This window comes from Quercus robur, chromosome 7, assembly GCF_932294415.1.
Source record: "Quercus robur chromosome 7, dhQueRobu3.1, whole genome shotgun sequence".
Taxonomy (NCBI): domain Eukaryota; kingdom Viridiplantae; phylum Streptophyta; class Magnoliopsida; order Fagales; family Fagaceae; genus Quercus; species Quercus robur.
The window spans coordinates 15,876,969-15,889,874 of NC_065540.1; the positions used below are offsets into that span (position 1 = coordinate 15,876,969).

Consider the following 12,906-nt stretch of genomic DNA (forward strand, 5'->3'; position numbering starts at 1 on the left):
AATTATGGGTAAATTACATAGTTGGTCCTTATCCTTTACACCAAATGTTAATTTGGTCCCTAATCTTCTAATTGTGTTAATTTGGTCCTTAACTTTTCAGTGTTGTGTCAATTCAGTCCCTGCCGTTATCTTTTAAATGAAAAAAATCTGATGTGTCAAACAAATTAATAATAAATAAATAAAATTCCTACGCATTATTACCAATTGTGCAGCCACATCAGATTTTATTTTATTTTTAATTCCTTAAAAAAAAAAATATCAACAAATGATGGATTGCACACAAATTTATAATTTTTATTGACACATATTTACTATATAATTTTTTTTTTTTTTTTGGAGAACTTATAGTCTTTTAAACTTCAATAAGTATTAAAGTTGCCTTATTTGATAATAGACATGTTAAAAATATATATACAAAAGAAAGAGAGAATTTAGTATCTCCTATTAAAATTACGGTCAATGACAATCTTCATAGAACAAAATTCATTTTTTACCATAGTAAAATTCTTAAAATTTTATTTTTCAAAAAAATTTATCAAATTCCTACCAAAGTTAATAAAATTTTTTCAAAAAAGCAAATGAAAATTTGAAAGTCAAATTCTTAAAATTTTTATTATCAATATAAATTATCAAATTGCCTACCAAAGTCAATAAAAAAGTTTCAATGGAATCAATGAAATTTTCAAAGAACCAAAACTTTAACAAATGCAAAAGCATTTTTTTTTTTTGGAGAATCAAATACCAAAGTAAAATTTTCAATAATTTTTTTAAAAAAATTACCTTGTTTCTATATCTATTAGATCAATTGGCCAATTACTTTTCAAAGAACACCATGGGCTAACTCAAATATATATTAAAAGATAATTTTTAAAATCATGGAGGGCCATGTGTGTAGCTCCGCCCCTGCATATTTATATGTGTATGACTTCTGAGGGAAAATAAACAAAACTATTTTTATAAGTAATACGAGCTCTATGGTAATTACGAAGTAACCCAAGTTACCTTTTGATTTACCACACCGTATATATGTTTTATAGGTCTAGTAAAAAGATAGAACCGACTTGCCAGTGTAATGCTGGTCAATATACAATCGTCAATCGGCATAATTGAAAAATAAGAAAGTTTGAATTTTCTTTTTTTTTAAATCAAATGATTTAAATTGGGCAGTTTTTGGTAAACGTAATTAAATTCAATTAAACATGAGGCTGTTATCATATTTCGATGCACCATGTGCTAAGTACAGTTGTTGGCCTGTTTTGTCTAATACAAATTCTAATTACTAATTAGAGAAGTTGTCTCTTCAAGGAGTCATTATATATTGATTCTCAAAAGAAAAAGGAGTCATTATATATTATGAATGAACTTTGAAATTTCAAAAAAAAAAAAAAAAAAAAGGCTATGAGTGGAAATTTCGAAAGTGTTGGAAGTGAAACTATGAGCAGGGACGGAGCCAGAATTTGAAGTTACGGGGGGGGCAATTTTACTGTTAGTTGCGTGCGGTGGCTCTAGCTTCTAGGTCAGTTGCTTAATAGCTAATGAGTTTTTTTTTTTTGTGTGTTTTTTATGTGTGCATTCAGGAGTGGACAAAATTATTTTGTTTAAAATTTTTTAAAGGGTCAAGTTGTTTGTTTTAGATAAAATTGGTTGATTGAATTTAATTGTTTTTAGCTTTACTATTGGTAATTTTTGTTGCTGAATAATTTTTTTGGGCTTGTTTATTTTGTTTTAGATTTTAGATCTGGCCTTTAAAAGGAGGAAAATGCTAGAATTACAATTTTTTTTTTACAAATTATTAATATGGTGAATGGTTATTAGTAAGTAAAAATGCGAGATAAGTGATGAGCTCAAATGCAAACCAATAAAAGTTTACTACCACAATAATTTGTAAAAATGTTATAGTAAACTTTGTGGCTAGAGTAGTACTCCTAAAATAATCAATAATAATATTAAGGGGGACAAAGTGTGATTTTATATAACAAAATTACTAAAATTGGTGACTATGTATATATTAATTAAAAAAAAAAAAAAAAAATAGGGGGACATTGCCCCTAGTCAAAGTCTCCCTCCGTTCCTGACTATGAGTGACCCTTGAGATTTTTAAAAAAGATAAGACTATAAAAAAGCACACAAAGCATTTGCTTGGCAATGTTCTTTTTTTTTTTTTTTTTTTTTGAGAATGATTTGCTTGGCAATGTTGATGGGCCACAAACAACCGAAAACATATCATTGTACGTACTTAATAACATTTTGTTTACAATTCGAATTAATAAATGAGTCATTTGATTAAGGGAACGGGTTGTATTGTTATTATAATATTAAGATGCTTACTTTCACGTAAAACAAGGAATGAAAGGTTCTCCGTAGAAAACACGGCATGCTAATTATAAAGGGTAACTTTTATATGATATAAGAGCATCAGCATCAAAGAATGCTATGCTATCATATTTTACCATCTTAAAAAGTTACTTTATCACTTATACCATACCATTTTACAATACACCCTACATCAAAAAACTCTATTATTTTACTTTTTCATTAAAATATTATTTTTTAATCTTTCTTTATTATTTCTTTCACATCATCACTTTTTTTTTAGCTAAGCATCTATTCCAACGGTAACATTTTCCTGGGCTTTCCAACTATAATTTTTTTTCCAGTTATGACTATTCCAACGATAACATTAATATCTCAGCCACTAATTTCCTGCAAATACCACCATTCCATTTGACTAGAGAGTAGTGAGAGAAAAAGTGGCAATCAACTTTTAACGATTGAATTGTATCTACAAGCATCAAACCTACTTTTATCTTATATAATTATAACGTTAAACAATAACACTGCACCTAATCTTGCCTTTGATTTGCACTTTCAAGACTGAAATATATGTATCTAGTGACAAGGACCTCTGACTGGTAAAAATTAATTATTAGATAAAAGAATGAGAAGTGATCAATACAGGTTATAAAATATATCCTCAGTTCTTTCATCACCAATTCATACACAAAAACTCAGGAAATGCAGAGGCAATACAGGCGACAATACAACACCAAGATGCCATAGTTTATACAATACAATACAACACCATAGTTTACCAAGATGCCAAATTTTATGACAGCCACAATCACTATACCAGAAAACAAGGAACAACCACCACTGTAACGTAACTTTATGACAGCCACAATCAAATGCATAAATTTGTTTTCGGTCCAAATTTATGACAACCACAATAAACTTTATGACAGCCAAATTTTATGAGGACAGCCACAATCACTATACCAAGATGCCAAATTTGTTGTTGGTCCTTAATGGTAGGTGATACCAGAAAACAGGAACAACCACCACTGTAACTTTCAGGAGAGTATAATACACTTTGGAAAGATGGAAAATTACACTTCCAATAAACAATAAACTCTAATAAGATCTGGAAGCTGGCCAAGGGGCAAGACACAAAGAACCTGCCAAATATCAATGTATTCAACCTGTCAACTTTAATGATCCACACTCACACACACACACACACATAGAACCTGCCACATTTTTTTTTTTTTTTGAGAGCAAACCTGCCAGATATCAACTTTAATGATCCACACATATATACGCAACTTGCCAAATATCAATGTACTCAACCTACGAACTTAAAAAATCCACATACATATATACATGCAACCTGCCAATTTTAAAAATCTACATACATATATATAAATGCAATCCACATACATAACTATAAATTTTGTCTTTATAAGACTCGTATATATGTCAAATTACAATAAAACACCACAAGCATAACTCACACACTTACTAAGTTCCTACAACTCCCCTTGTAATTGCCATAAATGCTCAACGAGGTCTGTTTGAAGTTGAGAATGAATTTTACGGTCTCGAATACATTGATGGGTTTCAATGAACTCCGTAAATGTATTTGTGTTCTCCCGTGACATTTGTATGGTAGGATTGTCATCAATTTGCTCATAATCTAATTCCACCGCTTCGTTTACATCTCGCTCATCCTCAACGATCATGTTATGAAGAATTACACAAGCTTTCATGATGTCTTGGAGCGTTTCAGCATGGAAAAATCTTGCAGGTCCACGTACAATTGCGAATCTCGCTTGAAGAACTCCAAATGCACGCTCTACATCCTTCCTATTCGCCTCTTGGGCTTGTGCAAATAATTTTTTTTTTTTGTTCTCGTGGATATGGAATTGTTTTAACAAATGTTGACCACTTCGGATAGATGCCATCGGCAAGATAGTATCCCATTTTATACTCATGACCATTGATTGAGTAATTAACCGCAGGACCACGTCCTTGTTCAAGCTCAGAAAATATAGGAGACCGTTCTAATACATTAATGTCATTATTTGACCCAGGTAACCCAAAAAACGCATGCCATATCCAAAGATCATAAGATGCCACTGCTTCCAAAACAATGGTTGGCTCATGAATGTGACCAGAGTACTGACCTTTCCATGCAACTGGACAATTTTTCCATTTCCAATGCATGCAATCAATGCTCCCTAGCATCCCTGGAAATCCACGTTTTTCCCCATTGGCTAAAAGTCTAGCAATATCGTCGTTGTTTGGAGACCTCAAGTATTCCTTGGAGAAAATATCAACCACCGCTTTAACAAATTTTTTTAGACTTTTCATTGCAGTGGATTCTCCAATCCGCACATACTCATCCATAAAATCAGCTGTAACTCCATACGCAAGCATCCTAAGTGCAGCTGTTATCTTTTGAAGAGAAGATAAACCCCATTTTTGGGCACCATCTCTTTTTTGGATAAAATAAGATTCATAAGTTTCTACCCTAGATTGAATACGGAGAAAAAGGGATCGACTCATCCGAAATCTCCTCCTAAATAAATTAGGAGGATATACTGGTGTGTCAGCAAAGTAGTCGAGATAAAGTCTTTTATGGCCTGCCAAACGATCACGTTCGATATACCGACGACGTTTACGTTGTACTGTTGAACCTTTAAGAATTCGCCTCATTATTTCATCCTCGTCTGAGTCGTCAAAAAGCAACTTTTTAAAAAGAGAGCGACCCATAGAGACAACCTTGAAGACAACAGTGTTAGAGAACATAAAACTGAATGATATCTACTTTAGTCAGCCAAACAAAAAGAAAAAGAAAAAAAAATTGATAAAACAGCCACATAAACAGCAGTAAACAGCTACCAAAAAAATTAAACACACTGAAATAGCTTAAAACAACATCAAAACAGCCCCATAACAGATTTTGACAAATTCTGCCACTGAAATAGACATAAAACAGCCACATAAACATCAATAAACAGCCACATAGACAGCTACCAAAAAAATTAAACACACTTGTTAAAGTGTATTATGTGACAACAACTAGGTGCAAGTTTATGCCTTCACACTTACTGACAGTGCAGTGAGGATATTATAAAAAGAGTGACTAATTTGTGGGAAAGTTGAATGTTTTGGAGGTGGAGAGGATATAATTGTTAGAAACTTAGATAATTAGCTAAGTTTTCTAACATACAAACATGAACATCAAAAAAAAGGAAACAGGTGATTCTTGGCCACTATGAAGGAGGATGAAATTCAACATGCTATGACTCCTTGGCCACTATGAAGGACTAACTCAAACCATGATTCCTAGTTCATAGCTTTCCAGGTGATTCTCTAAATTCTTGATTTTGGGTAGTTCTAGCCGTCTAGGTCTGATATTTTTATGCTATATATATTTTGACTTTTGGTGCTAACTATTGTCTGGATAGTGAGAATGATAGATATATACAGGCTTTTTTATCACTTCATATTTATATTCAGAATTTCAGATTGTTATCTTATTAGTGGGCATTTGTATGGCTTGGTGATTATCATGCTGTTATGTGACAATATGACTAGTTCAGTCAATGAGTTCTAGCTCAAATGGAACCTCCTTCCTTTGTAAGAAACATGCGAGTGACTATGTAACTTAAAGATATTTTGGTTTAAAAGTAAAAGTTATGGTCTCTCCTCACATAGTATTTGTGGATATAGGGCTTTGCTTTTTACACGTTCCTTTCTCTCCAAAGAGTCCACATCAAACAAGAAGGAATAGCCCCCAAATTACTGAATATGCCTTTTTGCCACAAAAATCTGACCATTTTCTTAGTAAATCACGCTCCATCTTAGGCATAAATCCCCACCAGTCTTACACATACTACATCAATCCATAGTAGCAAACAGCTTTTCTCAAATTATCTATTGTTAAAACTTTTTATTGATAGGTAAGTCAATTTTATTTAAAAGAAAAAGGCACCATACAGTATGATATATACTGTAGATGCATGGACATGAAAAGTACATGTATCAATGTTTAGTGACCACTAAGTGAAGTCATCCCACCAAACAGAGTACGTTGCTCCATGATTGAGTTCCACCTTTTTGAAAAGTAAGTAAATTCTATTCAAAATAAAAAGACACCATACGGTAGATGCACCATACACATACCACATCAATCTCATACACTGTAGATGCATCAAGGGTCATGAAAAATACAAGTAACAATGAAATCCATTAAGCTAGTCATCCCACCAAACAAAGTATGTAAAAGGATGCTTATTAAAGAAAATAGAAGGGTAAGTTTCATTTCCACCACAAATTGTTCCGAGCCTACAATAGTCTTTAAATCCTTTATCTTTACTATTTGCTGCAGCAACTGCTGCATCCGCAGACTTTAACTTCTGACTACATGACTTTTCTTAGACTCCTCTAACTTTAGGGCAGCCCATTCCAGCAGGCAAATAACTATCAGAAAAAATTAAACAGAAGTATAAAACTGACAAAAAAAAAAAAAAAAACTGAATGTTGGAACAACCAATTGGTAGAAGATATAATATCAAACATAGAAAATACATAAGTTTTTTATATACGCAAAAATGATGTGATTACATAAGTGGCACAACCTACTGCCAATTGATCAAGTTGGAACAATACATCATCTACATGTTCCAAACTTATGCTCAAAATAAGCCACTTCCAAAATAAGCCACTACCAAAATGGCATCTACATATGCCAAACCCCAACCCTAAAATAATTTACTACCACAATAAGGTTACGACAATACATCTACATGTTCCTTGGGTCAAACCCAACTTGTCTTGCAAGGATTTGATCCTTGAGATTTTCAAAATAAAGTTTTTCCTTGTCATTCATGCTACTTGTATTTCTGCTTATCAAAAAACTATAAATATAAAAATAAAAAGGCTCCAAAAGAAAGTGTGCCCTAACCCCTAAACAAGTTTAGTTACTTTTATCACAAAATTCCCGGAATTATTTCCATTTTAGCATCTAAAAATTTACAATGCTAGTCTGAACCATATCCAACCACTAATTTTTAATCCTTTCCCAATTCAATAGAAACTTACATATCCAAAATTAAGCTGAACACAGAGTTAAGCTCCAAAACAGAGCGTGCCCTAACATCTATTCAAAATTCAGTTACATCTTTTTTCTTCAGAGTAAGTTACAAATATCAGTTATTTTTATCACAAACTTGTCAAAAAGTTCCCATTTTAGTATCTACAAATTAACAACAGTATCCTGAACCATACCCACGTACTAAATTTTCATTCTTTCCCAGTTAAACTAAAAACTTATATAAAAAATTCAGCTTAACGCATTGCTAAGATCCAATACAAAGCATGCCTTAACCTCTATACAAATTCAGTTACTTTAATCACAAAATTATCAGGAATATTCCCATTTCATCCATCCAAAGGGGAACAGAAACAAAGTGAAAAGAGAGAAGCGAGAGAAATAGATAGAAAGGGAAACTTACTGGTATGGAAGATGAACCTGAGCAAATTTTTTTATGATGCTAATCCCGTGCCAGAGAGCGAAAACCCGTCGTTGATGAAGTTGAATCTCTGCAAACATCAACAACAAATCTTTGATCAAAACCCAAACACAAACACAAGCTGAATCCCTCTTTTCCTTGCAGAGAGAGAAAAGAAATACAAACAAAAAAACTCTAATACATTATCAAAACCCACCTTACAGTTAGCACCAACACCGATGGAGCTGAATCCCCCACACCGACGGAGCTTAGTTGAACCTTGAGTGTCGGTTTGAAGAGAGAGTGATAGAGTGAAGAGTTAAATGGGTACTATCTAGAGTGTTGGGTTTATGAGATGAGTGAGGGTGAGGGTGAATCGGTAAAGGGATTTGGAGATGGGTCTGATTAAATCGGTTGAGGGTGAGGGTGAATCGGTAAAGGGATTCGGCTGAGGGTGAGGTGAATCGGTAAAGGGATTTGGAGATGGGTCTGATTAAATCGGTTGAGGGTGAGGGTGAATCGGGATTTGGAGATGGGTCTGAGATGAGACGCCGTGTGAAGCGTCGGCAATGGAGATGGGTGAGGGTGAATCGGTTGAGCTTCAGCAAATCCACATGGTGTGTGATGTTGATGTTGATGTTGGGAGGAGTATGCTGTTTGGGTCTGAAGAGAGGAGAGAGCTGAAGAGAGGAGAGAGCTGAAGAGAGGCGAGAGCAGATGGAGAAACAGAACAAAGAAGAGAGAGAAGAGCACTGAAGTACCGTGATAGTGGAGAGAGAAAGTTCAGCGGTTTGGATGGAATAAAATATATTTTTTTCTTTTACCATTGTGCTACAGTACAATTCTAAGTTTAGAATTGTACTGTAGCACTATTGCAAAAAATTTTGCAATAGTGTGGTTTAGCATTGTTTGATGCAAGTACTTTTATCCTCAAAAATGTTAAAAATGCCTTAAATATGACTTTAGCATTTTTCAATGCTAGTGCTCTAATAATTTTCCGGCTTGGTTAAAAGATGTTCCTCCTGGGCATTAATTGGCTTGTCCACTGAAAGCGCGTGATCACTAACGTGAGTTTTCTCTCTAAGTTTCCTAGGAAACTCCTGAGGTGAAAAAAGTGGCTTGTCGTCAGACAAGAGTCGTTTCTCCTTTCTGGTATAAATTTTCCAGTGCGGGATTTAGTTTTGTTTTGGTTGCCTCCAATGGAGGAGATCGCAAAGAGATGTGAAAAACTAAAACTGACAGAAAATGAAGCAGAACAGGTAGTTCTAGAAGAAGAGGAGGTGAACGAGGGCTGGGTTCTAGCAGGTAAGTTTCTGTCGAAAAGACGCATTAACTTGGAGGCAGTAGTGAAGGCTTTGAAACCGATATGGAAAAAAACAAAGGAAAACTTCGTGGTACAGGACACCAGTGACAACACTACTCTTTTCCTGTTCCAAAAAGAAGAGGATATGAATAGAGTACTATGGGCAAGCCCATGGTGTTTTGATAAATACTTATTAGTTCTCCACAAGCTGGGTAAAGGGGATTCGATCTCAACGATAAGATTCGATAGGTCTTCTTTCTGGCTACAGATACATGGCCTACCGATGAGAATGCAGACAAAGGAGGTCGCAGATAAGACTGCAGGGCCATTGGGGCTGATAGAGAAGATGGATATAGGTTCAAAAGGTTTCTGTTTGGGAAAGTACCTTAGAATAAGAGTGAACATCGATATCTCAAAACCCCTGTGCAGTGGAAGGGTGGTGCGAATGGGAGCAACGGAGAAGGAATGGGTGGATTTCCGATATGAGCGCCTCCCCATTTTTTGCTACTGGTGTGGGAAATTGGACCACGACGATAGAGATTGCCCACTCTGGTTGGATAGCAATGAGTCCCTAGAGCTTGAAGAGAGGCAGTACAGCCCCTGGCTCTGTGCGGAGACTGAAAGGCTGCAAAGGCCGCAGGTTGCAGAAGCATCGTCTCGAAAAAATGAAAAAGACGGAATTAAGTCCGGAAATCAGAAGCAAAGCAAAAACCAGGCCATGAATAGTAGGTGGAGATCATCGGAAAAGGCAGGATAGGGTGGAGTGGGTGAAATACCAACTACATCGGTAATGTCGAATCCAATGTCAGAGGCGGTCATGATGGATGTGACTTTTCAAAAAAAGAAGGAAGATGACTTTGAGACGCAATTGAGGGAGATTGACTGTGCCATTCATGCAGTAGACACGGAAAGGGAAAGAATGGGAAACCGGGAGGCTATGAAGGAAAGCAGAGTAGCTACAGGCTTTTCAAATAGTGCTCAATCCGAGGTGCTGACTGTGGGCGGGAAAGTTGATAAGCCCCTTATACCCCAACGACCACACTTAAGCCCACCAACTGATCCAGCGGGCCCAGATGGGCTTGGACGAAACCAAGTAGAAGCCCAACGTAGCCAAAGTCATATGGCCCAGGGGATAACTGAAGGAGGCCGGATCTTAAGAAGTAAGGTGATTGATATCTGCCTAAAGGAACAAAAGCAAGTCAACGTAATAAAGAGTGAAAGCTTAGGACAGAAAACAAGCAACCAAAAGAAACTTCCAGAGGAAACAAAAACATTTGTGAACAAGGGAAAGGAGAACGAATCTCTGGCGGGTGAGGTAGAGGTTCAGCAACCAGCAGCACAAAATGGGGCCAAACTTGGAACATGGAAAAGATTGAGGAGAGATGGAGTGGAGGTGACGCACCTTTCCGACAATGGGTCTGAATCGGGATCAAAACGAAAAGGGTCGGCACCGCTCAAAGAACTCCAGGAAGAAACAAAGAACTGGAAAAGAAGTAAGAAAGAGAATGAAGCGGGTCTGGAGGGCCATCTCTGGGCATAGCACATGGGATCGGCGGAGGCTGCTGCGCAGCCCCGCCGTCATCAATGAGTAGAATGGCCTGGAACTGTAGGGGGCTTGGGAACTGGCATACAGTTCGTGCTCTTGAGAAGGTAGTGTCTTCTGAAAATCCCAGTTTTATTTTTTTAATGGAAACAAAATTAGTTGTCTCTGAAATGGATGGTATTAAGGATGGGTTGAAAAGGTCCCAAGGGCTGGTTGTTCCGTGCAAGGGGCGTAGTGGGGGATTAGCCTTGCTGTGGAAAAAGGAGTTGAAAGTGGATGTCCAATCTTTCTCCGACAGCCACATTGACGCGATAGTTGATCAGGGGGTAAACGGAAAGCAATGGAGAATAACAGGTTTTTACGGAAACCCGGAAACGAGTAAAAGACAGGAATCATGGCTTTTGCTTAAACGGTTATCCTCTCTTAACTCTCTGCCGTGGGTCTGCCTTGGTGACTTTAACAAGTTGATGAATAGTAGTGAAAAGGAGGGTGGCTGTACTCGACCGGCGAAACAAATGGAAGCATTCTGTGATGCAATTAATACGTGTAACCTCCGTGACATGGGGTATTCAAGCCAAGACTTTACATGGAGTAGACATTTGGGCAGCAGAGGTTGGGTTAGGGAGCGACTTGACAGAGCTCTAGTCTCTACAAACTGGGCAGCCAGGTTTTCGAAAATGCAACTCCACCATAAACCTAACTCATCCTCTGATCATTGTGTTCTAATTCTCAAGGATATTCAGCAGAAAAGAAAGGGTGGGCGTCGTAAGAAAATGTTCTGCTTCAAAGAAATGTGGCTGAAAGATAAAGCTTGTGTCGGGGTGATAGAAGATGCTTGGGATAGAGGAATGTACAAGGATTCCTTTTCTCCTCTATCTTCCTGTCTAGATGAGTGTAAGTACTCCTTGTCTGACTGGAACAACAACTCTTTTGGGCATGTGGGGAAAAAACTAGCGGCGCTGCAAGCTAGATTGGAGGTGTTGGAAGGCATGAGGGGGTCATCTGATACTCTGGAGGAGATTGAGTGTATTAGAACAGAGATAAAAAATTTATTGGACACAGAGGAAATCATGTGGCGCCAAAGGTCCAGAATTTTCTGGCTAAAACACGGGGATAAAAACACTTCTTTTTTCCATACTAAGGCTTCTAGCAGATATAACTGGAATACTATCCATGGTGTGCTGGATAATTCTGGAAGCTGGCAAAGTGAAGATGAGAGTATTGAAAAATCCTTTGTGGACTATTTTGGGAGCCTATTTACCTCGTCCAACCTTGTGGTAAGTGAGGAACTTATCCAAGCTATTCACGGAAAGGTGACGGATCCAATGAACGCTTTGCTCACTAGGAACTTTCAAGCTACAGAAGTGGATTCTGCTCTAAAACACATGTACCCCACCACGGCTCCAGGCCCAGACAGGATGCCTCCAATTTTTTACCAGAAATTCTGGCCTAAGGTACGCCCTATAGTTGTAAAATTTGTTTTAGATTTTCTAAACTTAGGCATTATTCCCCTGCACTTCAATGAAACTCACATTGTTTTAATTCCGAAAGTAAAAGAACCACAAAGGGTGACAGATTTTCATCCAATTAGTCTATGTAACGTTGTGTATAAAATTGCATCAAAGTCTATCGCCAACAGGCTTAAATAGATTTTACCTAAGCTAGTGTGTGAGAATCAAAGTGCCTTTGTGGCTGAAAGGCTCATTACAGATAACGTGTTGGTGGCGTCGGAGACTATGTATCATATCAGCCAGAAAAGGAAGGGCCAGGTGGGGGAGATGGCGTTGAAACTGGACATGAGTAAGGCCTACGATAGGGTCGAATGGGGCTGCCTGGAACGGATAATGCTGAAAATGGGTTTTGCAGAGAAATGGGTAGCACTGGTCATGAAGTGCATCTGCTCAGTCTCTTATGCCATCAAAATCAACGGGATTCCTCGTGGACACATCATCCCTTCAAGAGGTTTACGCCAAGGGGACCCATTGTCTCCTTACCTCTTCCTTATTTGTGCGGAAGGCCTTTCGGCAATGCTCCACAAGGCAGTGCAAAGAAAGAGTCTAAGTGGGATCTTAGTTTGTAGAAGAGGGCCAAAAATTTCCCATCTCTTTTTTGTGAACGAAAGTATAATTTTTGGGAGAGCAACCGAAGCGAAGGGTGTGGAAATCCTAAGAATTCTCAAAGTGTATGAAGCTTCTTCTGGGTAGCTGCTAAATAACCAGAAAACCTCTCTTTTCTTCAGCAGAAACACGAGAGGAGAAGTGCAA

General features: G+C 37.2%; 3 protein-coding genes across 3 annotated transcripts; 2 read left to right on the forward strand and 1 right to left on the reverse strand.

Moving 5' to 3' along the window:
- Nucleotides 1-3,386: 3,386 nt before the first annotated feature.
- Nucleotides 3,387-5,052, reverse strand: LOC126691075 (uncharacterized). Its single transcript, XM_050386155.1, has 2 exons — nucleotides 4,294-5,052; nucleotides 3,387-3,455 (listed from the first exon to the last, which is right to left on the reverse strand). Exons 1-2 carry the CDS (start codon nucleotides 5,050-5,052, stop codon nucleotides 3,387-3,389), a joined length of 828 nt encoding a protein of 275 aa, XP_050242112.1.
- A 3,943-nt stretch (nucleotides 5,053-8,995) lies between these two features.
- Nucleotides 8,996-9,856, forward strand: LOC126691076 (uncharacterized). The gene has a single exon (XM_050386156.1). It carries the CDS (start codon nucleotides 8,996-8,998, stop codon nucleotides 9,854-9,856), a length of 861 nt encoding a protein of 286 aa, XP_050242113.1.
- An 836-nt stretch (nucleotides 9,857-10,692) lies between these two features.
- On the forward strand, nucleotides 10,693-12,846 carry LOC126691077 (uncharacterized). The gene is made up of 2 exons (XM_050386157.1): nucleotides 10,693-12,096; nucleotides 12,292-12,846. The coding sequence occupies exons 1-2, from the start codon at nucleotides 10,693-10,695 to the stop codon at nucleotides 12,844-12,846; spliced, it is 1,959 nt and encodes a 652-aa protein (XP_050242114.1).
- The last annotated feature ends 60 nt before the right edge of the window (nucleotides 12,847-12,906 follow it).